General features: G+C 46.1%; 1 protein-coding gene across 1 annotated transcript; it reads left to right on the forward strand.

The window, feature by feature from the left end:
• Positions 1-14,993: 14,993 nt before the first annotated feature.
• LOC120966677 (putative disease resistance protein RGA3) lies at positions 14,994-24,419 on the forward strand. The gene is made up of 3 exons (XM_073509314.1): positions 14,994-15,112; positions 21,457-23,885; positions 24,004-24,419. Exons 1-3 carry the CDS (start codon positions 14,994-14,996, stop codon positions 24,081-24,083), a joined length of 2,628 nt encoding a protein of 875 aa, XP_073365415.1. The 3' UTR covers positions 24,084-24,419.
• The last annotated feature ends 1,483 nt before the right edge of the window (positions 24,420-25,902 follow it).

The following is a 25,902-nucleotide window of genomic DNA, read 5'->3' on the forward strand; positions in this document are numbered from 1 at the left end:
CACGGATACTTGAGGTGACATTGGAGTATCTAGGTGACATTAGGGTTGTGGTTGATTTGTGTCTTAAGGTGTTATTCTAGTATGAACTCTAGGATAGATCGAACGGAAAGAATAGCTTCGTGTTATTTTACTACGGACTCTTGAATAGATCGATCAGAAAGGATAACTTTGAGGTGGTTTCGTACCCTACAATAATCTCTTCGTTTGTTCTCCACTATTACTAACTTTGGAATGACTCTTTCTTGCATGTTGAGGGATAGTTATATGATCTAATTATGTTATTATTGTTGAGAGAACTTGCACTAGTGAAAGTATGAACCCTAGGCCTTGTTTCAACGCATTGCAATACTGTTTACGCTCACTTTTATCATTAGTTACCTTGCTGTTTTATATTTTCAGATTACAAAAACCTATATCTACCATCCATATTGCACTTGTATCACCATCTCTTCGCCGAACTAGTGCACCTATATAATTTACCATTGTATTGGGTGTGTTGGGGACACAAGAGACTCTTTGTTATTTGGTTGCAGGGTTGTTTGAGAGAGACCATCTTCAACCTACGCCTCCCACGGATTGATAAATCTTATGTCATCTACTTGAGGGAAATTTGCTACTGTCCTACAAACCTCTGCACTTGGAGGCCCAACAACGTCTACAAGAAGAAGGTTGCATAGTAGACATCAAGGCCTCCATGAAGCTCTTAGAGTATCCAAATGTCCGTTCTCGTGGTTGCTACGAAGCTCTTAGAGCATCTACAGACGCGATGGGCAAATCCGGCCCCACAAACGCCTGCGGACGTGCCTGGGCGCGTCCGCGGGCACCGACCGAGCACGTCTTAAATATGTGATCCACATCCGGACACCTCAATTATCATATCTCAAATCCATACAAACTCATGCAACTACTTCGATGCACACACATCGTCTGGCTACTCCATCACTACTAACTAAACATGCCATCAGACTATCAAAATTTGGCATGTTTGACTATGGTGAAGATCATCCACGGCAGCCCTTGCCCTTCCTGATGCCCTTGTTGTCCGTCTCGCGGAAGTACCGGTCGAAGACGCGGTAGCGATCGAGTCGAATCTGCTCGTCGCCGAAGCTGTCCTCGTTGTCCTCCTTCTCCTCATTCGGTGGAAGTCCGGCCATCGCACAGACCGATCGACTTTGCTATCGGGAGAGGGGGCACGCGTGTTCCCCCGCTGTCGTTTCTTCACAATGCGGGAGCGGATTGCTTCCTCCTCTGTGGCCGCCTGCGCCGGTCCATTAGCCACCTCCGCCGCGATACGGGCCTCGGCAGCCCTTATCCTCTCCTTCCCACGGTGGGCCGCCCATTCCGGTGGGACATATAGTCTTCCCGACCGATGATGGGAACACTACTAGGAAAAGGCCTACTAGTGGCGCACCAGTTTTGCCTACTAATGGCGCACTACTGGTGCGCCACTAGTACCACGCCACTAGTATTTTTTACTAATGGCACACCACTGGTGCGCCATTAGTATCTGGTATACTAATGGCACACCAGGCAGTGCGCCATTAGTATAGGCCAAGGTGCGCCATTAGTATAGGCCAAGGTGCGCTCCCAGGGGCCATATTTACCCATGTGCTTTCCCATACTAATGGCGCACTGTGGGGTGATGCGCCATTAGTATCCTTTGGCATACTAATGGCGCACGTTGAGGTGATGCGCCATTAGTATGTATATTAGGATTTTTTTTCTTTTCTGATATTTGCACAGATTATAAATATATTATTGGACAGAATATAAACAGCACCACACAGCAACAGCAGATTCATCGAATACAATAGAAGATTAGTCTCCGAATACAATTCATCATATTAGTCTCCGAATTCAAAAGACCGAACAAACATAGAACATTACAAGTCTCGAGACCGCGAGTAGCGAGTTTGTCGAAAGTAATACTAATCCTAACAAGTCCTACTAATCATCATCGTACAACTTCATAGTTATCGAACCAACCCTACTTAATTGTTCTTAGCACATGATCATCAGTATTAGGCAGGACCTAAATACCCTATTTAAGGTAAAATAGCATAAAACAATATAGACCCTGACTCTCCATTATGGAGAATGGAGATCATCCTGTCTCCAATTCTTGCGCGGCGCTTCGTTTTGCTTCCAAGAACCTCCTTACGACTGTCCATACATTTTTTCCATTCTCTGATTAGCATGTCTCCACTTCTTCTAGAAATCCGGTATGGACAGTTGAGATTCGTAGGATGACCTGGATATAAGTTCAAAACACGAAGGTTGTCATTCTGATACATCAAATGAGGCACACAATCCTCTGGGATTCTCTGTTGAAAAACATAGTAATAACTTCATAGTTAGCAATGATGTACTAGTTTTACAAGTATGCAAAAGATGCACGGATGTCGTAATAGTAAAAAATCTTACCAGGGTATCTCCATGGTAGTTACCGTAGTTCAACACATGCACTAGTGGCACGTATTGACCATAATGTTGAGGAGTTTGATTGTAGATATTGTAATTCTCAAGATCAGTACAAAATTCGACCAGATGATTTTTCTCCTGATAAGTTAACTCGGAGCCATCGGTGTAGTGGGTTTTGTCTACCATGTTCCGCACATTTTTTGAACAATCAAAATAAGCTATCAATGGAAATAAGTTGTCAACTATTTTGAAATAAACAATATAAATTAGTTAATAATTAACTATGTTTGAGAAACTCACATAGCGGTAGAACTGGAGGCGTATCAACAAGGACCCAAATGTCCATATTGTCTTGGTCGATGTCAGGATCACCAAGATCCATGGTGACAAGCATACCCTCATCAAAACCATACATCTTGCAAAATGCTTCCCAATTTTTGCAACCTAAATGGGTTACGGTCTCAGCATTATACAGATTTACTTCAAAATCCACATAATGATGTGTCCTTAGGTGAATTTTCTTCGTTTCAAAATTTTCATGATCTTCAAAATCCATCCTCTCCAAGACATAGCGTCTTGCATGGCATGGGATAAACTATACTCGAATTGTAAAAGATGAAATTACACGTTGAAATAGTTGAAGTCATGCTTAATTATGAAAAAAAACACTTGTCGTCGCTGCGTACCGTTTCAACTTCGAAGGTCTCCTCGAGCTTAATGCTGAAGCGCCGATCATAGTCCAGGTGAGGCCTGTCGCACAGACCTCGACCGTCGTGGCACCAGTCGCACTCCCCCGGGAGACTTTCGTCGTCCGATGATGACATTTTCTATGTTCATAATTCAAAACTACATCATCTCTGTTGGGTCCAATAAGATAATCCACAGTGTGGTGAAAACACGCCCTTCGAACTGGTTTGAGCAATTGGTGAATGGATATGGTCTAAGATTTTCAGTAGTAAGAAGTGAAGTGGTAATTTTGAGAGCAAATGGTTAGGATGAGTGGTTCCTACTTAATTAAGTACTAAGACCCCGGCCCATGCATTAGTCACAAGTACCCCATATGTCCTATTTTTAGCAAAGTCATGCTAAAATTCATGGAAAATTTCAGCATGACCTTTGCTGAAAATAGGACATATGGAGTACCCGAATTTGCCGGAACGGAAGTTAATCGACATTCCAGCAAACTCAAGGGCCTCTCGGGGTACAGCTGCAGCATCACAAGTTGACAAAATTCCCAAGTAGTACAGTAGCAGCATCACAAGTAGTACCAATGAACATATAGTCCAGCACATTCTGAATTTCGATAAATGACAGCAAGTTAACTCATGCTGACAGCAACAAACTTATAACAACATAAATGAAATTGCAGTTCATACACAACACGTGGCCACATGGCTGCTCCCTCCCCCTCTCTCTCTCTCTTATTTTGATGGAGAGCAGCTTGATGACATTGCTAATCCATATTTACCCACTGGACTGGAGTAGTACTAACTGATCCATTAACAAATTAATTAAGATAAATAGTTAGGTTAATCAGTGAAAAGCCAGTAAAAAAATGGCGCCACCAGTCAGTGTGCACTCCAAACATCAACTCTGACCGCTGGTGAGGTGATAACAACACATATATTCCCTTCCAAAAAGAAAAAAGAAAGAAATGTATGCGTGGACACATTGCTCATCATCGGTCTAGAATAGGTAGCACATGCATCTGCTACTGTTTATAATTAGCCCCCTCCCTCCCTAACTAACTAGAGTAATTACATACTTGCTGTCAGCATCACAAGTAGTACCAATGGAAGTGGAGCATTAGTACTCTACAGAAAGATAACGCAATGTAACAAAAGTGTAACTCTATCTATCTACAATGAGTGGAAATGGCCAAGCCTAAACAACTTACTACTCGATTGATTAAGCATGTGGATTTGTCAATGATTAATATGATATAAGTGTAACTCTGAAATGAAAGACCATATAGATAAAAATGCAACAGAAATGAAAGACCATGTGGATTTTCTCAGAATTTTAAGCGCAAATGTCAAGAGCACAGAGTACACATTCTCAAAGAGAAGTTCAGTTCTGCAATCGACAAACCAGACACTTTAATTTTTATCAAGGAAGGGTTTACCCCTCCGATTTCCATTAAGAGAAACCAACAGCAAACTACAAGAACCAGTTATCTTACAAAGATAAAACCAAAAGCTACTTACTACAGGAGCTTATGTCTGGACTTGATGACAACACTGCTTATGGACCTTTATAACGCTAAAAAAAGTCGAGAGATTTTATAGAACAGAACTTAGTTACCAGCTTATCGACCTCGTTACAGATAATCCTTTTGTAGGTACCGTCCTTGATGCTTTTCTTTGGAGGTGACTGTGTTTTGTTATACGCAACAAAACTTGAATTAGAATATTTCCAAATCATAAACAGACAATAAAATGCAAATTTGGAGAAATTTGAGCAAATAGATGAATTGTGTAGGTATGCATGGATTTAAGATTATTTGTTCAAAGCCAATTTGTCAATGATTAATATGATATCTCAATTTCCACCAAATAATACATTTGTTATACACCACATTTTCTTTTCCTCTGGAAAAGAAAAAAGCACACTGGAGATTTGCCCCCCAAGAAAAGTAATGGTATCAAAATGGGGCTGCTAAACTAATCTGATGTCAGAAATCCTCAATGGAACTGGTATTCCCACAACACTGTCCTGCTTGTGTTTAGTTGGGATATTGTACTGCACAAAAAAGATTGTTCCTTCAATGTGCTTGACAATGCATGTACTACTATGAGGTCCTTACTGATTATTAAAATGAAGCACTGCATCCATCAAGACTATCTCTAAAATGCATTGATGCCCCAAAATAAATACCAGTGAAAATTGAACCCAACACTGTCCTGCTTATGTTTGGTTGTAAGATTATAATAAATAAAAAGATTAGTTCATCGATGTGCTTGACAATACATGTCTTGTGAGAGGCCCTTTCAAATATTAAAATAAAGTACTGCCTCATGAATAAAACTAACTCTAAAATGCCTTAATACCCCAAAAAATGTACAACTGCGGGGTGGTGCTGCTGGAGATGCTGTCGGGGCGGCGGGCGCTGGACAAGAAGGAGGAAGGAGGAAGGAGGAGAGGGACCTGGGCGGGCGCGGCCGGTCACCGGAGGGGTCGGGGTCGGGGTTGGGGTCGGGGTCGGCGGCGGCGGCGTCGAAGGGATGGCTCGAGGGCGTCCGAGCTCGTCCGGGTCCTCGTAGTCGAAGAGGAAGACGGCGGCGGTCCTCCTGGGCGCCTCGGTTGGTCGTGGGGAGGCCGGCAGCCACGTGCTTCGCGGGTCGGCGCGGGGGAGCTGCAGTGGTGGGGGCGCGGGGGCGGCGGGGGTGGAGTCCGGCGGGGGTCGGGGAGTTACTGGCGAGGGAGAGGGACGAAGGGGATCTGGCGAGGGAGAGGGAGGAATTAGCTAGGGGGAAACTTACTAATGGCGCACCCACGATCGGTGTGCCATTAGTAATCTTTTTTTTACATAGCAATGGCGCACGGGCCAGAGGTGCGCCATTAGTAATCTTTTTTTATATATAGCAATGGCGCACCGGCCAGAGGTGCGCCATAAGTAAATTTTTTTTGCATCTAATAATTTTTTGGAAAATGAATATGAATATGAAACAGTAATAATTTTTTATAAAAACAGTAATAATTTTTTGTGACGGTGGAGCAGGCCGGGGAGGGTGCGGGGGGTCGTCGGCGGCGGTGGAGCGGGCCGGGAGGGTGCGGTGGGTCGTCGGCGGCGGTGGAGCAGGGGAGGGTGCGGTGGGTCGTCGGCGGCGGTGGAGCAGGGGAGGGTGCGGTGGGTCGTCGGCGGCGGTGGAGCAGGGGAGGGTGCGGTGGGTCGTCGACGGCGGTGGAGCGGGGGAGGGTGCGGGGGGTCGGCGGCGGCGGCCGGTGGAGCGGGGTAGAGGGTGCGGGGGGTGCCTGGCGGCGAGGGGGACCGGATCTGGCGAGGTGGGATAGCGATCGAGATGGAGGGGGATCGAGATCAAGTGTCCATGAAATATACACTAATGGCGCACCGGGGAACAGTGCGCCATTACTAGTTTAAACTAGTAATGGCGCACTATACACTGGTGCGCCATTAGTAGTTTTGCAAAAAAAAATATAGTAGTGGCGCACTATGAGGCCGGTGCGCCATTACTAGTTAGAACTAGTAATGGCGCACTGTGCCCTGATGCGCCATTAGTATGTTTGGAAAAATAAAAATAAATTGTTACTAGTGGCGCACCGTGTGTCTGGTGCGCCATTATTGTCTTTCACGCTAATGGCGCACCAGCACATGGTGCGCCACTGCTATATAGTAGTGGCGCACCACATGTCTGGTGCGCCATTAGTGGTCATTCCATCTATAGCCCTTTTCCTAGTAGTGGAAGGAGATGGTTTCCGGCTACCGGGAACGCGATGATCCAGCAGCAGAGGACCCGAGCGCCCGTTGAGCCGACGCTATGGAGCGGACAGATCCGTCCGTCGACCGGGCAGTACTCCCGAGAGCAGCGGAGTGCAATGCGGACCGCCACCCGCACGGGATGACATCCCAGCCAACGAACCTAGACTGATCGGAGTCAGATCCGCTGCCCGCGTAGATTGTTATTAATAAATTTTTGGAAGTAAGAAAGAAGGCTCCTCGGCGTGCAGGGCTTTGTTTTCTTGGAGAGATGCTTTAGAGGCTGAGCTATGTGCTTGTATGGAGGGACTTTCTGATGCTATTCAGCGATCGGAATTGCCTATTGCTGTCGAGATGGATTCTCTTGTGGCGGTGTCTATAATCAGATGTGTTGGTATTGACCGTTTTGCCTATGCTTTTCTAGTGAATGAGATTAGATATCTCCTTAGTCTTCGTTAATCTTGTATTACTCATATCTCACGGTTGCAAAATAAGACCAGCAATGGTTTAGCTATTTTTGGTAGATCTCAAGGAAGGATCATCACTTGGATTGGTTTGGGCCCTTCTGAGATTTTGGAGATAGTTGCGATTGATTGTACCGATTTGATGATTGAGTAATACAAGTTTTGAATTCCCCAAAAAAAATCAGGCTTCCGGTGCGCATAGGCATCTGTGTTGCGTAATTTTTTTCACTGAATGCCCGATTAGAAAAAGTAACTCGCCCATTGATCCCCTGAAGAACTTATTTTGACGTCCCGAGATAAATGCCAATATTTTTTGGCGTTTCTAATACATGTTATACCGTCTAATTATTTGACGCCACCTAATCCTTGTTGGAGTTAATCGGAGAGAGGGGGTTCTCCCCACACAAAACTCTGCATCACATGAACACGGACATCTTGCTCCACTGAATGCACATCACCAAAATATCTAGAATAAATCTAGAAACATTACAACCATTACCAAATCTGAAACTTGAAACCATCTGAGTTACGCTCAGTTCGTCCGTATCTTTCTTCCTCGTGCGTACCGTAGACAAGGTTTTCTAAAAAGGAAGCCAGACTCCCTGTGCGCCTAGGAATCTCTTGTCGGGAATCATTCCATTGGAATTATTACCTCGTTGTGTGCGGTCTGCGAATAAAAGTACAAAAGAAACTCAGAAAAGTAGCAAGTTCAGTAGTGGGGCGCAGGTTTCCTGGTACGCGCGGTCGCAAAGTAAAACAGCCGCCGCTAGCTTTATGCGCCACCAGACACGAGGCCACATGCAGCAGCGTGTGGTAGGTACAGTACCACACACAGTGCTAGCTTAATTTATGCACCCACCCACATGCAATGCAGCGCCCTCTCGCTCTCTCCCAGACCTAAACCAAGCTCCCTGCCGATCAAGCGCACTCAGAGTCTCAGAGCCACCCACCCCAGTTACACGCACCGCCACCAGCGACCCTTGCTGCACCGCCATCGCCGGACTTGAGGGCTCTTCCGGTCCTCGTCGGCGAGCAAGGTACCTATCTTTCTAAACCGCTCCTCCCCCTCTCTCTCTATATATATATACCTCGCTGGCTGATTTTGGATGCAGACGCCGAGGGTGAATCTCCTTTTCCAAAAAAGAAAAGAAAAACTCGCTTGCTGCTCCATGCGCGGCAACACAAGCGTTCCCCATTTTCACTCTTTTCTTGAATCTTATTTCCCAGAAAGAAAGAAAGAAAGAAGATCCGCGGCGTAACATGAGACCTGATACTCCTTGGATTGTCGGCTTCGCCACTGTCATAGTTGGCTGGTTCGCGAGCCCCATCTTAAGCTATTATGTTCCCAAGATCCTGTCCGTAATCGGCTTGGGCACGTCCAAAAGGCTCTCAGATCTGGAGATCCGCACCATCCCGAACCTTAAGAAGACGCTGCGTGACGTAGATCAAGAGAGGATGATGAACAGAGAAGGCAAATTGCAATCTGATGTGGAGGCGCTTGACAAGAAGGCGTCCATGCTGAGGCACGCGCTGGAGGATGCGGAAGACATCTCCGATGATCACCAGGAGATCGAGTCATACCGCAACAAGTTATGGCAGCGCTTCTGCAGCGGACTGAAAATCAGCTGGGGGTGGACTGTACACACCGTCTGGAGCGGATGCGCTTGGCTATGGCGGTGGGTCCGGAACATGTCTGTCCGTCTCTCGGAGGTGACTGCCAGTGCGGTGGCCACCTGTCTTGTTAGCTGCATGCCGGTTACACAAATCGCCCGGCGTGGATTTTCCAGCTTATGCCGGTGGGCGCGAAAGATATACATAGTGTCACGACTTCCTACGACCACCAATAATGTTGGCCGCTGTTCTCACTTCCTAGATATTGGCATTACTCACTTCAACATGAGCTGCATGTGGATTGCTTCCTCGGGGCCATGGCTCTCTGGTCGGTGGACTTCCATACGCAAATGGATAGTTGATACATTCGAGGCCGTCCGTACTGTCCGAGACGAGGTCTGTGAGGGTATTGGCTTCACAAGTCACAAGGTACGTAATGATGCACACTCAGTTCCAAATATACAACTTTATAAAATTGGCCCCATATTACATTTAGTTTAAACTGTGTCTAGATGCATGGATATAAAATCGTGACATATGGCAAGAAAATTATTTGAGATTTTTGGCAAGAAAACAAATCTAAAAATCCATTTTCAAACTTAAATAACTACTCCCCCGATTCATAATAAGTGTTGCAGTTTTAAACAATGGTTGAAGTAACCCTAATTCAAAACTACAATACTTATTTTGGATTGATGGAGTACTACATATAGAATGTTTTTATGGGCCAAGGTAAGTGTAGCACCCTAAAAAGAGTCCTTTAGATCGATAATCCACTTCTGAGCCAAGCCTCAGCTGCACCCGCGCTGACAAAAGAAAATCAAAGAAATAAAATAAATCAAAAAAATCCAATTTTTTGTATGGCTGACAATTTGATGCGTGAGGTCCGCTCCAATTTTCAAATCATTTCGACGTCTGAGCAGCTCTCGGCAAAAAAGACAAATTCGGGGTCTGTAAAAAAGTTTAATGTTTATGCACTGTTCTGACCCGATTTGTCTTTTTTGTTTAGAGCTACTCAGATGTCTAAATGATCTGAAACTTGGAGCGGACATCACGAAATAAACTTTTTACCAGATTTTTTTGTGATTTTTTCTGACCCGGTGCAGATGAGCCTGTGCACCGAAATGTTGCACTCCCTTTAGATAAACTATATTATGTACTACCTCCATTTCAGTTTACAAGTCCTACGCGTGTACCTAGGTTGCCAATTTTATCATCCTAATATAAACTATATAACACAAAAATTATACCTTTTGAAAGTAGAAACTCCGAAGTTTAAGTTGGTATATTTTTTGTAATATATGACTTGTATTAGGTTGGTCAAATTGACGACCTAGGGGTACGCGCACGCCCTGTAAACTGAGAGAGAGGTAGTAAATGTTTGGTCCTAGAATGAAAATCTTAGTTTTATATGTAGATCATCTTGTAGTTGCTCGGTTCTTTCCTTAACTAATCTAGCCCAAGCACCTTGTCTACTTGCCATTGGATTGCTTTAGGATATCTAATATGGCGTCCACAAAAGAAAGCCTGTTTATAGAATCATATTTGAAAGAATCTGCAACCCTGCCATCAAATCATGGAATGCTACTTAAATTCGTGATTTCTTGCCTTCTTGATAAGGTAATAATTTGATTGGTCTAACGCAATAAGGAAAGAAATATATCATTAATTTTCGACATACATTTATGGATATCAAATGCATGGCCTACGTGAATTTTAAAAGGAAATAGTTCAATTTATGTTGCATAGATACTTTATGTGTATGGCAAACCGATAAAATCATGTTTCCTAGAATATTGTATATATCTTAAATTTTTCTAAGAAAGTAACCGTTCTCGTTTCTAGGGTATGTCTTATTCAAAAACATAGGTGTCCAGAAATATATTGGGTATTCTCATGTTTCACGTATCCAAAAATATAAAGGAAAACGTTTCCCTCCGGACGACCGGCGGAAGATTGCGCCGGTCTCCTGCGACCAACGCACTCACGCGTTCACGGACGAGATGAGCCCAGTCGAATCTTATCCTTCTCCTTCTCCACCCATTTTTTCCAACGTCCAGCTGCATCTCTCACCCATCCATCATTGCAGCCCACGTCTCGCCGGCGAGACCGCCATCCATTCCCGTATCAAGCCCCTGTCGCTGCAACCCACATCTCGCCGGCGAGACCGCCATTCATTCCCGTATCGAGCCCCTGCCGCTGCAGCCCACATCTCGCCGGCGAGGTGGTCGTCCACCCCCGCGGCCAGCAATTTCCCCATGAGCCCCTTGTCACTGCACCCCATGCTTGCGCGGCTGCCTCTTATACGCAGCTCAGGCGTTTTCCCCAGCGCATCGTCTCCAGCTCCGGCTATTTTGCCAGAACCCACGGCGAGTTGGATAATTTTCAAGACGGATGCTGGAATCAGCTTCTGGTTTTGCTACAACCGGCAAATAAAAAGCTGGAACCGCATGTAGTTTTGGTGCATCGCCTGGAGTGTTTTCTACGGCAACAACGGCGGCCGCCTCATTTGTTGCATCCAACAAGACAAAAGCTTCTACCGGCGATCTTTTTTGCTACCACAACGACTGACGAAAGTAGTGACCAGGAGATGGCTTTGCAGCAAACGATCTATTTTCAGGCAAAGCTAGAGCTGGAACCAGCTTTTGTTTTTGCTACAACCGGCAAATCAAAAGCTGGAACCAACCACAATTTTTGCTGCATCCTCGGAGTGTTTTCCACACTGACAGCGGAGTGCATGATTTTGTTGCAACCGGCAATCACAAAAGCTGCAATCGGCGATCGATTTTGCTACAATGGCGATGGGGTTGTGACAACTACGAGCTATTTTTTGCTCGAACCAACCAATTTTTTTGCTACCACCGACGGACATTTTTGTTGCTCGATGTAGATTCCTTCTGGCGAGCTCGTCGCTTTGGGTGCAGCGACCGGCGACCGACATTGCCGGAGCCGCGGCCATCACCAGGCGAGGGAGCTGCAACCAATGGGGTGAAAGCTTGCTGCATACATGGATTCGACGAGAAACTCAGGAGACGACGGCGGCGGGGATGGCGACCGGCGGCGAGAGCGGCGACCGGTGGCGAGGGCGGCGGCAGGGATGGCGAGTGCGGCGACCGGCGGCGAGGGAGGCGACGGGTCTAACCTTTAATCCCGGTTGGCCTGGCCAACCGCGACTAAAGGCCTTCGGGCCAGCCTGAGGACCTTTAGTCCCGGTTGGCCAGGCCAACCGGACTAAAGCCCCTCCCGTCCGCCAGCTGTCGACCGAGCGCGCTGGGCCCAGATAGTTGGTCGCGGGTCTCCTCCCGAACCGCGACTAAAGACCCATTTAGTCCCGGTTCTATTATTTTGGGGACTAATGGGGGCGTATGGAAGCCTCTTTTTCTACTAGTGGTAGTCATGATATTTCTCGGTACGTACATTGCGTCTTGTTAGTACATCTTTGATACCTCGCGCATGTCTCTACGATGTGAAGTAGGTAAAAAAATTACGGATTTAAATAATATATTTTTTATGACGAATACCTCATTAGAACCCATCAATTTTTTCCACAAAAATCACTTGGAATAAGTAGCTATCTCAAAAACAATCAACAACTCAAAATAACAATTCCTCACAAAAGAGAGTGAATGCATCCATTTTTATATACACGTACTATTCTATATAATGAGAACAATAGTACCACAACATCCGGAAGCCAACATTTTTTTGCCCCCGCATCCCCCACGTCGTCTCCTGAGTGAGGTGACCAGGGGATCCCTCCCTCCTTCCAGCACCCCCTCCTCCTAGCCGCCTCCCGCCGCCGCAGCCATGCGCCACTGCGCCTTGCTCACGTTGTGTTGGCGGCAGTGGTGCCGACTTCCCCACACGTGCCCCCCTGCTCGAGAGGTGGTGGCTGGCGGCGGTACCTCGGTCGATGACGGTTTTAGCGGGAGCGCGCCATCCCGGGTTGTGCAGCTCTAGGTGGTGAGATGGCGATGGCGTGGCAGCTTGATTGCGGGGTGGCACAATAGCTGGCGGCTAAGCCCTCCCAGCTTGGATCCGTGCCTTTTGGGCCCCATCTGTGTTAGGGTGGGCCAGACCCGGGCTTGATTGCGCCTTCTCTGCGGGGGAGACGGTGGTGCGCCTACTGCAGTGCGGGGACGGGGGCTTCACGAACCCGATTTTGGCTCGGTCGGGCCTAGGGAACCTGGTTTGCTCTCTGGTCGTGTTACCGCCAAGGGCGGTGGAGGCTGTTCCCTCCCACGTGGCTTTTGTTCTGACGATCCTCGTTCCCGGCTATTTTTCTCTGTCCCGCCGGTCTAGCAAAGTTAGCCACGGTGAGACAGCGATGGTGACTGCAAGATCATGGTGGCACGTGTTGATAGGTGGCGAGTTTGGTGGAGCGCGATGGATCGTCTGGGGTCGTGGTTGTTTGACGGTCAGGTGAAATCCCTATCGGCTTGGCCGTCACCGACACGGTGACACCCGTGGGCGCGACCGTTACTTCCTGAAGGGCATCTGGTATACACCTTCCCCACGCCCCTCCGTGTACCAGGGTAAACCCTAGGACCAGTCCAGGTAGCAGCATCGTCGTTGTCGCATTCCTCTTAAAGGTGTTGCTTGGTATGTGACGTTTCATAGTGCTAGGAGTGTGGTGAGAATTCTCCAGAGGGCGCAGCGGTTGCGGGTCATCATTGTTTTCGTCAATTCGACGTTATTGACATTAGTTTCTATGTTATTTTGTTTCGGCTTGCTTATGTTGAGGTCCTAGCAGTCGTACCGTGTGGTTTCTATATTAATATAGCGGGGCAAAAGTCTGTTTTGAGGCACGCCAACATCCGTAGGGCGTGCTTAGCCGCGCGGCCGCCGCCTTGATCCCGTGGCTCTATCCTGGTCCGCGTCCGGCGAGCCTAGATCTAACTTCCCCGTCTCGCACGCTCTCCTCTCCCCCAGGTTCCCTAATCGTTTGTCCGTCCGAGACGACTCCCCATGCTCCGACGTCAGCCGCCATCCTGGCCCCTGCCGCAAGGATGGCTCCTCCTGTCGGCATCGGCCCAGCCCGTCCGCCGCCGGCCTCTTGGATGGCGTCACCGTAGCCTTCCTCACTTTTTTTTACAGAAAGACTGTAAGGGAACCCCCTGAATTATAAACGGTGCAACAAACCCAAATTGCAAGTACCATGCCTTGAACCTGGGTGGGTGGGAAGGGGCCTTCCCACCCACCACTAGGCTATGCCTAAGTCTGCTAGCCTTCCTCACTTCCCTCAAGGATGACCTAGCCATATGGGGACGTCTGGCCTTGTGTAAGCATCCCTCCTCAAACGATACTACGGCCAACTCTAATCTGGACCCGGTGACTCCGACGCCTACCAAGCCTCCTGTTGTTGCTCCTGGAGACGACGATCTTCATGGAGGTCCCTTTAATGACCCTGATTTTGGTCGGCTTCCTGATGATGCCACTTCCATTCATGTGGAGGACGAGCCGACCTAACGGCCACATTCTCTGTCATGGGCCTCCACTACTGATGAAGACGAGGGCTACAATGAGGAGTTGGCCCCTAGGACGCTGCCAGCTGCCGTGATGGCCATCGAGTCCGCGGAGGTGTGCCTGGGGTATGAGCCGGACACAAGAGGGGATTAGCTGGAGGTACTACCCTAGCGGTGACCACATCATCTAACATAGCCAACCCTAACATTGTTCACCATTCAATCTCTACATGGCTCCACTGTAGATGATGTCGTTGCCTGGCTCCTGGGCACCGAGTTGCGAACGGAAGAGTTCCGTTTAGGTTCTCCTGTTGCCTTCGGAATGATCACTGGCGCATGAGTGTCTCAATGCCCCCGTTCAGGTTCTCCCATCCGCTTGGCCTGTTAGCAATATCTGCCATGTTGTCATCGCAGTGCCTTGTCACATAGCATTGCCAAGATTCAGCTCCACAACAGACCAGTTCCAAGGGGACTTGGTGTGATTCTTGGGTGGTAGTTGTTTTATGCTCCCACTGTCTCGGCGGCCCTGAGTTATGCAATCCTACAACCTAGTTTTGCAATGCAAGTCGAGTTTTGCGCTCTGAACTCAAAGGCATGGCGTCGTTTCAGCTGAAGGATGTGGTCCAACCTTTACGTGATATTGACGAATCTATGCAAGGTTGGATGCTTTGGTTTGGAAGATTTATGGAGCATACAGATGTTGCTCTTAACAGGTTATATCTTGATTTGGTTGTGAAGCAAACCCCCTGCTTCATCTCCTATAGCAGACCTTGATGTTGGCTTAGCTGATGGGAGGGGTGTGGAGCTCTATGGTCGCTTTTCGTCTCGTGCCATGGCCAGTTCGTTGTCACTGCCTGCTCTGCCCATTGCACATGTTGCGTTCATGGGAGAGGCCACTACCGTGGTCCTGGCTCCGCTGATGCAGGCCATGCCCAAGCTTTTGGGGATGTGTGAGGAACCGATTTTGCTATTTGTTCGGTCCCTCACATGTGGCTCCTACTCCAACTACCCCGGAGCTCAGGCAAGTGTCAACGGTGGTGCTAGATGTTGAGGCTCATGCTAGTTGTGTGATGAGAATCTTCTTATCTTGTCGTTGCCTAGATGCATTAGGTGGACGATGCCTATGGTTGAGGAGGTTGATGTGGAACAGTCTTGGCGCTTGCTACTGGGAGTTTGGAAGTGCTAGTTATCGACCAAAGGGGGTCAATGAAAGATTTTTATCAAACTCTTCGAAAATAAGCTATGCGGAAGCATTTTCTTTACAAAGCAATACTAGGCAGAAAGTAAAACTAAGCTAAGCATGCAATGAATGAGACGACAAGGTCATCAAGACAGAAGATAGCATGCAAACAAGATAGCAGTACAAATAAAAGTAAACATATATAGGCATGATACAGGCCCGTGTTGGATGGCTTCAGCGGTCCGGACAGATGCACATGCGGGGGGGGGGGGGGGGGGGGGGGGGGGGGGGGGGGGGTTGAGGGTCGGCTTTGGAGTTACCCTTAGCGGTATTCATGGAGGAAATATTAATTCATTTTAAAAAGTGCCAAATTCAAATCTCAATATATATTTCGTGCCAAATTCATATCTCAATATACATAAGGTGCCAAATTCAAATCTCAATATAGAAACGGTGCCAAACAAAAATCTCAATATACGCAAAGTGCTAAAATTGCTTACAAGTTGCTAACTTATACAAAAGTGCTAGAACACAAGGTGCCAAATTATAAAAATTCACACTTTCGAACACAACCAAGTGCCATCTGTTATATACTACACAGCGATAATTACAATACAAATTCCAGAACTATACAAGTTTGCAATTTAAAACGCAACAAAGTGCCATCCGTTCTAGTACACAGTTATAATTACAATACAAAGTTCCACAACTATAAAAGTTTGCACTTTTGCACGCAACAAAGTGCCAAAAAGTGCATTGCTACAAATTTGAAAAAAGTGCCCCTGATTCATGCACAGATTGCAAAAGACGGTGCTAATTAAGTGCCTCAAATCCACAGGAAAAGCACCAACAATCTCCACTAAGCATGAAGTGTTGCATCATGTCTACAAAGTTCTAACAATTTAATTTTCAGAGACGAAGTTAAGTCATGGATCACAACAAAATTAAGTGATGCATGTGTGGACCATGTAGTTCATCAAATTGAACTAAATTAAATCTTGCATCTGTAGCAATGCTACATCAAAGTGCCATCTCAATAAGTACATGACTATATTGTCTTGGATTTTCAGTACACAACGAAGCTAAGTGCTGGATCTCTTTACACAACAATGTACACTACAAAAATCTCTAATTTGACAGGAACAGAGACTTGGCCATCGCAGAACTAACGTGTTAAAATCTCTAATTTTTCCTGATCGTCGTCGGTGGTAGGGCGTGGTCCTCCCTACTGATGTCATTGTGGCGCGCCTTGCTGTTGTAGTGCACCGGGTTTGTGGCCTCCGGTATTCCTTTGCTGCAACCACTACCACCGCTACTATCAAAGGCGTCGTCACTGTGAGGCTGGCGCTAGTGCACCTCTCACTCCTCAGGGAGAAGGTTACTGCTTCCGCTGTTGTGCCGTATCTCGTTCAGACCCTCTTCGACAACCCGCGTGTGCCAGGTGAGCTTGTATATGGTGATGTTGCGCAGGTCAAGCATGGTTTCAATACAAGTTGTGACCTGAGCGGACCTGGAGGGGATGACTCAGGGAAGTTTTGCACGATCCTATCATCGTCGACCGTGTAACCGGGGGAAAAACACTTGGAGTTCCCTAGGTCGGTGATGCGCCTTCGATTCACTCTCCGTCCTTGAAGGTGGTAGACTTGAAATCCCACCGGAGCCACTGCCCGTTTGCCTCGTGTACGCGTTTGTTGTCGAGGCACTACATCTTGATGGCAGCCCACACCACCTTCTCAGTCTTGTTGCCAGCGAGCATCATGTGCATCATCGGTGGAACAAACTGAAGGACCGCGGTCATTGCCTGTCAATCCTCATGCTGCGGGACGTCATTTTCGCCGATGGCATCCCATAGACATGGTGTATGCATGTATACTAGATGGAACGGTGCGCTCCGCAGCGTCTGGCTATAGTGCCATTCTCCAGATGCAAATTTAATCCCGCCATCATATGATTTAATTACAATGCTATCACAAAAGAAAATTGTAACACATCTTGGTAAAGCATCTTTTGTGTTGCTGCCCATATAGCCCATCAAGTAGTTAACAATTGTACCTTCTCAGACGTTTCAAAATCCATTATAATTATGAAAGCCTTTTTTTTCCATTTTGTTAGAAGGGATAGAGAGAGATTGATGGAATCGATGATTGATGTATTGCTTGAGCCTCGTGGGCATATATATAGAAGTACATGATCAACTTGGAGTACAAGACAAGTTGGAATAATTCCTAGTCTATCCTCTGTTTCCTAATTAATTCAGCACATTCGACATATCCAGATCAGCTAGAACCTCAAATAAGGTATTTTCATCTTGTAAGGCCCAAACACATCCTGAAACTGTACAATTGATTGAAGCTTGATCCAAAGAATCCCCCACTATTCACCATGCTAGCTATCGTTGCCGGTAGCTCATGATTCACGTTTTGAAAATTTAAATCAGAAGTTCAGCAATTGAAGCACACATCTTTTGCATCATCATAGATGACAATGAAAGCACTCACCATGTTTGGAGTTAGACATGTCGAACAGTAGAATAATGGAACACCTTGAATACTACCAAGCTTAAATAAGAGGGTATGGCCTGAATAATATTTTTTGGGTTAAACCTGGAACGGATAGCTAGGTTGTTTAATATCGCGTACTAAGTAAAGAAAAAACAGGTCCACCAATCAAGCACTTACGTAATCCCTGTTCTCATATTCTAAAACTCATCTTATACCCAACAACCAGCCAAAATCGGAGCTTCAAATAGAATTCCAGAGAACATAGGAAAGATCCAGGGACAACCCTCCTAAAGTAAATTGCACATAATGAAAAGGCTGAGAAGGTCTGGTAGAAAAATAATAGCATGGCGACCTCATATTATTATATACTATAGTTGTAGTCATAAAGAGCCAAAAAAAAGCATATTTGATTCAATATATTTAAAGTGCGCAAAATAATCACATGGCATAACATTGACATGTTCTAATTTTTTTTCAAAACTATCCCAGTTACCTTTTTTTTCAATAATCCAAACTCTATACAGACATTTTAAATTTAGTGAAGAGAGTTCGACAGGACAATATGAAAATTTCTTATGCAGATCTCACTGTATAGGATTTTGGCAACAATTATACGAAAATAAACTCTAAAGGGTAGTGTAGACACACATGAAAAGTGCAACCATACGTAGTAATCATTTGCTGAAAAGTTAGGAAGTAAATGCCAGAGGAGGTATATTGTATTTTGCATCCCATCCAAATTGCAGAACAACATCGCTACAAAGAAAAATAACGTTAAGAGAGAAGAAGGAAAGACCAACCAATGCCCACAACAGTAACCTGCAAAGCAAAAAAGAAGCACTAAATCAGAAAGATCTAGAAACATGATTCAACTAATCAGATATTTGATGGATTTTTTAGAAAAGGAGGATATACCCCGGTCCTCCTGCATCCGGACGATACATGCAGACATTTTATTAATTATTTACAAAGACCTTATAAAGTAATACATCAGTACATCTGAAGCCATCATCTTGGCAACACATGTTGCTACTCCTATCACCTTGACGAAGGGGTGCTGAATTAGATATTAGGTGGATGAACATGTAATCATTGATTCCTCGCAGCAGGCGAGTGAATCGTTGCCGACCAGTGCTTCACAGCTTTCTCGCCGCCATCTGCTTCTCTGGCTGCCGCTACATAGCCACCGGCAGCACCTGCTCACCGCCGGCCCTTGTGGTTGTGCTGATCCTCGCTACGCCGTCCAACAGCCATGCACACATACAGCACGAAGACACCATCACTGCAAGCATACACACGCACCTCGGCACGGGCACGAACACAACAACAGGCATGCACGCCTCTGCACTACACACAGTCCTCCCTCGCGTCCGCGCTCGTTGCCGTCGGCGTCCAGCGCCAGCCTCCAGAACCACGTATGGCCGGCGCCGCTACAGGAGGCGATGTGCCTTCGATGCAAGGACAAGCCGACCTTTCTGCTCTGTGCCCACTGGCTAGCGATGGGGCTCAACATCATCAGGCGCGCCCTCCAGCTCGCCGTGACAAGCACGAGCACGCACGTCGGCCAGGAAATGGCACTAACGATCGGGCGATGTGGACGACCTAGTCCGTCCACTCCCGACCTATCCCCAAATATGTGAGGAGAGGACTGAAAGAAATCGCAAAAAAAATCACCTCGACTGCGTGTACGCAACGCCCGGCTGAAGACGACGGGGCCAGCCTACAGGGAAGAACAAACAATGGATCGAAACAATCACACAATCGCAAGCAGAAAAATCACCTTACCAAGAAAGGCCCCACAAGGCAGCCGGCTGCACCGCCCAAATTGTCTTTGCTTCGTATGTCATCCATAATGAAATCTTCAAAAAAGACTTACATTTATAAACGGAGGCGGCAGTATATTATATTCAACTATCACTAATTGTTTTTTAGACAATTCAACTATCGCTAATAGACAAAATTGATAGAGACCGTTTACACCTTTTACAGAACATCATGTGAATTTGGGTCATTCATTTCTGCGGCTCAAGGGCCCAGATGAACCAATACTCCTAAAGGTTTTGGGTAGTATATTGACTAGCGAAGGGCATTTTGGGTGCTTCAATAATTATCAATCACGATTCACGCACGCAGTTTCCTTCCCGGCCATGGCCAACCTTTCCTCCCTACCCCTGCGGGAGTATCATCTGTTACCAGCCTCTGGTAACGTTGCTAGTACTCTTCGGCGACATGCGATGATGGACAACCAAGACAATGAAGGAGACCTACGGTCTTGCTTCATGTCCTCAGCTGGCCTGTACCGCATATACACAACGGCATAGGTTTTTTTTTTTTTTGCGGGAACGACATAGGTTACCTCGTTAGTAAACTCGCCGCCGGCCGGCTGCATACAAAACCAGGTCACGCACGTAAGCAACAATCAGATCGCTGCATACGCATCGGAGACGCTTGTCGATGGCCACGGACACGTACCGTCCCCGAAGACTTCTCTGTATCGCTTCAACTCGCAGTGTGATTACAAGGCCGGTGTCGGCGAGTAGAGCTCTGGGAGTGCGGGGTGGAAGATTGGCAGGCCGGTTGTCGCCTCCCCCGCAGGGCCGCACGGGCAGCCCGATGGAGCAGCGGCGACGTGGGCCACTGACGCACCCAGTCGTGCCTCAGCGCGAGGCTGACGGAGTACACCGTACCGAGGTGTCAGACGAGCAGCACCACCTAGCCCACCGCTGCAGGCACACGTCGCACACCCGGGCCGCTTTGCTCGCCATTGCACCCTCCGCCGCCTTGCCGTTGCAGCTAATCAATTGAAAACCAAACCGGCTAGCACAGCTCTTGCCACACCGAACTGTGTTGTTCCGTGGACGCACAGCCGGCTGCACCGGAGTCAGTATATAGTGGAGGTCCTTGCGCCGGCGCACTGTTTGAACCTTTTGCGGCAGCGTGTAGTCGCGAGTGGCGAACGAACGGTGTCGGGTCCGATGGTATGTGATTAACTTAAATAATTAGATTGATAAATTTTGATTAATAAAACTAATAAAGAACAAATATATCTCTAATCAGGAATTAACAATATGTCTCTGAGCAAATATTTGACAGATCTCTATTGACCATTAGATCAACTAAATACTATACTGTGTAGTATGATGCACCGTAAAAATTCTCAATAGATATGTCATTGGCATGCTCATTGGACGTTTCTTTTTTGGGTCTGTCTAGGACACATCTAGATATGACATAGTTATGTCACATCTAAGCCGTTGTCCACTCTGTTTGTGGTCTTTTTTTTTGTCCTAGTTTTTTTTTTGTTTCTTGTTGCTGCATTATATATTTGTGGGAGCTTAGATGTGACATCTTTAAAAAACATCTAGATGTGAATTAGTCAAACTGTTCTTTTTTTGGCTTTCTTGCAGGAGGATGCCACTGCGTTAGATTTTGTCCTTACTCTTATCTCAATATGGAAATTGAAGAAAAGAATAGAGAAGGTAGAAAGCACCGTCAGTGACGTGATCAAGTCAGCGCCCTTGGATGTAGCAACCAAGATTTCACTGGAAGGTATTGCCAACAAGGACAGGAGCAGCATTAGAGCAGCTAGCAAGAGGATGGTATTTGGTCGAGAGGGGTTCCGTGATGAGATCATGGCAAAGCTTTGCAAGCCACCATCCTGCTCAGATAAATGTTACTCAGCGATTGGCATATATGGTGTTTCAGGTTCTGGGAAAACTATCTTTGCCCGATATATTCGAGATTACACAGAGGAGAAATGCAAGGAGGACAAACTTTTTGACATCATCATGTGCATCCATGTATCGAGGACATTCAATGTGGATAATATATTTCATGAAATGCTGAAGGATATTACTGGAAATCGGCACTCCGATATTTCAGACCGTGAGGACCTCAAAGACAAGTTGCAGAAAGAACTGTGTGACAAATGTTTCTTCTTGATATTGGATGACTTCTGGGTAGAGGACAGGGCCAACAAACAGCTTACGGAGCTACTTTCTTCACTCAGTGTTGGGAAGAAAGGAAGCAAAATCCTGGTGACGGCTCAAGAAGAAATGACAGCTAGAGTACTGTGTGCAGGTAAAATTACTAAGATGCCTGAATTGGATAAGGAGTCGTTCTACAAGATGTTTATGCATTATGCACTAGATCCTGATGGAGAATATGAACAAGATGGAAAACGTGAACGTGAACGACTTGGGTGGTTCATTGCAGAAAAGCTACTCAAATCCCCTATTGTAGCAGTAATAGTGGCGGGGCAGCTTTGGATGAACGGTGATGATATTGAATTTTGGAAAAACACTGCAGATCACGTCAAGTTTGTTGACACTACTTGGGATATACTTTGGTGGAGCTATCAGGAGCTTCCTCTGGACATCAGGCGTTGCCTAGAATACTGCAATATTTTCCCTCGAGGAATCAGCTTGACAAAAAACCAGTTAGTTCGCCTGTGGATGGCGCAAGGATTTGTAAAGCCCAGTGCAACAGAGGACATGGAAGAAAAAGCTGAGGGCTATGTTAAAAAGTTAATTTCATGTTTGTTTCTGGAACCAACTAGGATGCATGATTATTCCTTTACAATTCATGATCAGCTGCATGATTTGTTGGACAAGGTCGTCGGAAGTGATTGCTTCCGAATCGATAATGAAAGGATCGAGAAAGAAGAAGGTCCTTCGAGAATCGAGAAAGAAGAAGTCTGGCAAGGATATGTCCCTCGAGAGGTCCGCCATCTTTTTGTTCAGAATTATGATGCAGAATTGATTACTAAGATGGTTCTTGGGTTGAAAAACCTACGCACTCTCATCATTTACATCGTTAGAAGTGATACACCAGTTGAGGAAATGGTAATTGAGAGTATATGCAAGAGACTGCTGAAATTGCGGGTACTGATCATTCATTTCTCTAATACAATCTATGAGGACCACGACAAAATTTTCAGATTCCCAAAATCTGTTGGTCAGTTAAAGCACCTACGCTATCTTGGTTTCAGGTCTTCCGCATGGGCAGTATTTTTACCAAGCACCCTAAATAAACTTCACCATATCCAGCAGTTAGATTTTGGCTGCATGTCGATTGTGAATCCTAAGTTTACTGGCTGCCTTATCAACTTGCTGCAAATAATCTGCCAATTCTGTGATTTCGCTAACATAGGGAGGATGATATCACTCAAAACGTTACCACACTTCAGAGTAAGGGATGAAGAAGGGTATGAGGTAGAGCAGCTGAGGTACCTAAACAAGCTTCGCGGCACACTGATGATTGATGGGCTTCAAAATGTAAAAAGCAAGGAACAAGCAGATCAAGCCAATCTAGCTGTCAAGGAACAACTCACTGAACTGTATTTGGTATGGGCTCATGGTGATGGCACAAGGTGCAGTCCAAAAGATGAAGCAGAGGTGCTTGAGGGTTTATGCCCGCCTGTAGGGCTTCAATCACTGACCATCTGTTGCTACGATGGTTCGAGATACCCAGATTGGATGGTGGGTCTGCAGAACTGTGGCCCAAAGGACCTGCAGCAACTTCACTTCTGGAGATGTAACCAAAAGGCACCTTGTCTTGAACTTGAGACTTTCCGCCATCTTCGTGAGCTCTGGCTTATATACTGCAGTTGGGATACCTTACCAGACAATATGGAGAACCTAACATCGCTCAAGTTGCTAAGGATTTTCAAATGCCTGAATATCCGATCCCTTCCAACACTGCCCCAGTCTCTTGAGGTGTTTGAACTTGATGGCTGCAATGAGGAGTTAACAGCCGAACATGCAAACTGGCAAAAGAATAAGGACATGTCCAGAAACTCAATTCGTAAGACTCTGACCTCGTTTACTTCCTTGGTTTTCCATTTTCTATCCGGAAAAATGGCTCTGTCATTGACGATCTGCATGCTGCTAACTCTTGCTTTGTTTGTTCATCCATTTGCTAGATAAAACCAATGACTGGGACTCAGCTCCGTTTAATTGTTCATATGTGAGATTTATGATGACCAGGCTCTTTCTACCTTGATGTTTGTTTGTGCAGTTTGATTTTCAGACATTTATGGCCATTCTGCTGTTTAATTTGATTATTAGCAGTTGTGAGGGAATTCAGAAAAATTACTCCATACTATTTCTTGTCTGTAATAATGCTGGTAGCGCCGTTGCTATTTAGACAGTAATTTATGTCAAGGAACTGGAAGGAAAGAAGGCTTTTCAGATGACAATAGTGTGCCTCTAACCTGCAGTTAGACCATTATTCCGGTGTTGTGTTTCTAGATCTATTGCAACATCTGTTTCCCCTTATCATCAAGGCTCCGCAATGAGACTCCTCCCTATACTCTCTCTTCTTTTTGCCCACCCTAAAATGTTTGTGAAAATACTTTACCCGAGGGTTTGCAGAACTAATATATATGTCCATATGTTTACATTACACATAAGCCAAGCCACAAACATGTTCACAACTTTATGCTTGCGATCCAAAGAAGTTACAATTATCCCTCCATGCCATCCATTGTTATTGGTAAATTGATAGTCTGCTGCAAAAGGTGAAGATTAACCAAAAAGGGTGGTCATCGGTGGCCAATGCAAGAGCATATTATTATTATATCGTAATAATATCATGTCAACAGGTACGACATTTCCAAATTCACCATGTATGTACAAAAGATTTGCAGTTATCTCCAATACTGGGCCCATCTATTGATGGTCTCGACCATTTCAGCGAACAATGCACTGACTCTCTCGTTGACCAGATTCTTGAAGAAATGTATTGCCTCCTCGACATCCAGATCTAGCCGGAAGTTCTCCTGAAGCTGATCGGTGTGTAAAACGTATGTTTTGGGCAACTGCTCGACACCCTAAACGGGGTGTGGCTATCTCATTATATAGAAGTACCAAAGGGTACAATACAATGTGTATACACAAGTCTACGTATATATATACGGTCTAACACCCTCCCTCAATCTTAACTGTGGCCTGAAGTACAAACCAAGTGAAGATTGCGCCTACAGCCTACAAATTGTGGTTGTGGAAGAGGCTTCGTGAAGATGTCAGCAAGTTGATCATTTGACGAGATGAACTTGATGCTAAGTAGCTTCTGTGCAACACGTTCTCGAACGAGGTGATAGTCAACCTCAATGTGTTTCGTCCGAGCATGAAACACCGGATTAGATGACAGATATGTAGCACCAATGTTATCACACCAAAGAACCGCAGGATGAGCTGAAGAGACTCTCATCTCTCTCAACAAAGACTGAACCCAAATGATCTCAGCCGTCGCATCAGCAACTGCTTTGTACTCAGCTTCCGTACTGCTGCGAGACACCGTAGCCTGCTTGCGAGCATTCGAAGCGATCAAGTTAGAACCAAGAAACACTGCATACCACCCCCCCCCCCCCCCCCCCCGTGGATCGCTGGTCATCAAGACTACCAGCCCAGTCTGCATCTGAAAAGGCTGAGATCTCATAAGACGGCGCAGGCCGGAGAAGCAAACCATAGGAAGCAGTGAGGCATATATAACGCAGGATACGCTTCACAGCTGACCAATGAGATGTCCTGGGTGCATGGAGAAACTGACAGACACGGTTGACTACATAAGAGACGTCTGGTCTTGTGATAGTAAGATACTGCAGACCACCAACAAGACTTCGGTACTCAGTAGCATCATCAGGTGAGAGAGGATCTCCATCAAGAGCAGACAACTAATCAGTAGCCGACATCGGAGTGCTGGCAGGTTTACACTTCAGCATTCCAGCACGACGCAACAAGTCCAGAGAATACTTCTTCTGAGTAAGAGTTAACCCAGCAGAAGACCGTGAAACCTCCGGACCAAGGAAGAAGTGCAGAGC

The sequence above is a fragment of the Aegilops tauschii genome, chromosome 1 (genome assembly GCF_002575655.3).
Source record: "Aegilops tauschii subsp. strangulata cultivar AL8/78 chromosome 1, Aet v6.0, whole genome shotgun sequence".
NCBI classification, from domain to species: Eukaryota; Viridiplantae; Streptophyta; class Magnoliopsida; order Poales; family Poaceae; genus Aegilops; species Aegilops tauschii.

What these genes read in the sequence shown, in the direction of transcription:
- LOC120966677 (XM_073509314.1), top strand. Translation starts at nt 14,994, where the DNA reads ATGGCGTCGTTTCAGCTGAAGGATGTGGTCCAACCTTTACGTGATATT. An exon ending in ACAGATGTTGCTCTTAACAG is followed by an intron (nt 15,113 to 21,456) that starts GTTATATCTTGA and finishes GATGTGAATTAG; the next exon opens with TCAAACTGTTCTTTTTTTGG. An exon ending in CATGTCCAGAAACTCAATTC is followed by an intron (nt 23,886 to 24,003) that starts GTAAGACTCTGA and finishes TCCATTTGCTAG; the next exon opens with ATAAAACCAATGACTGGGAC.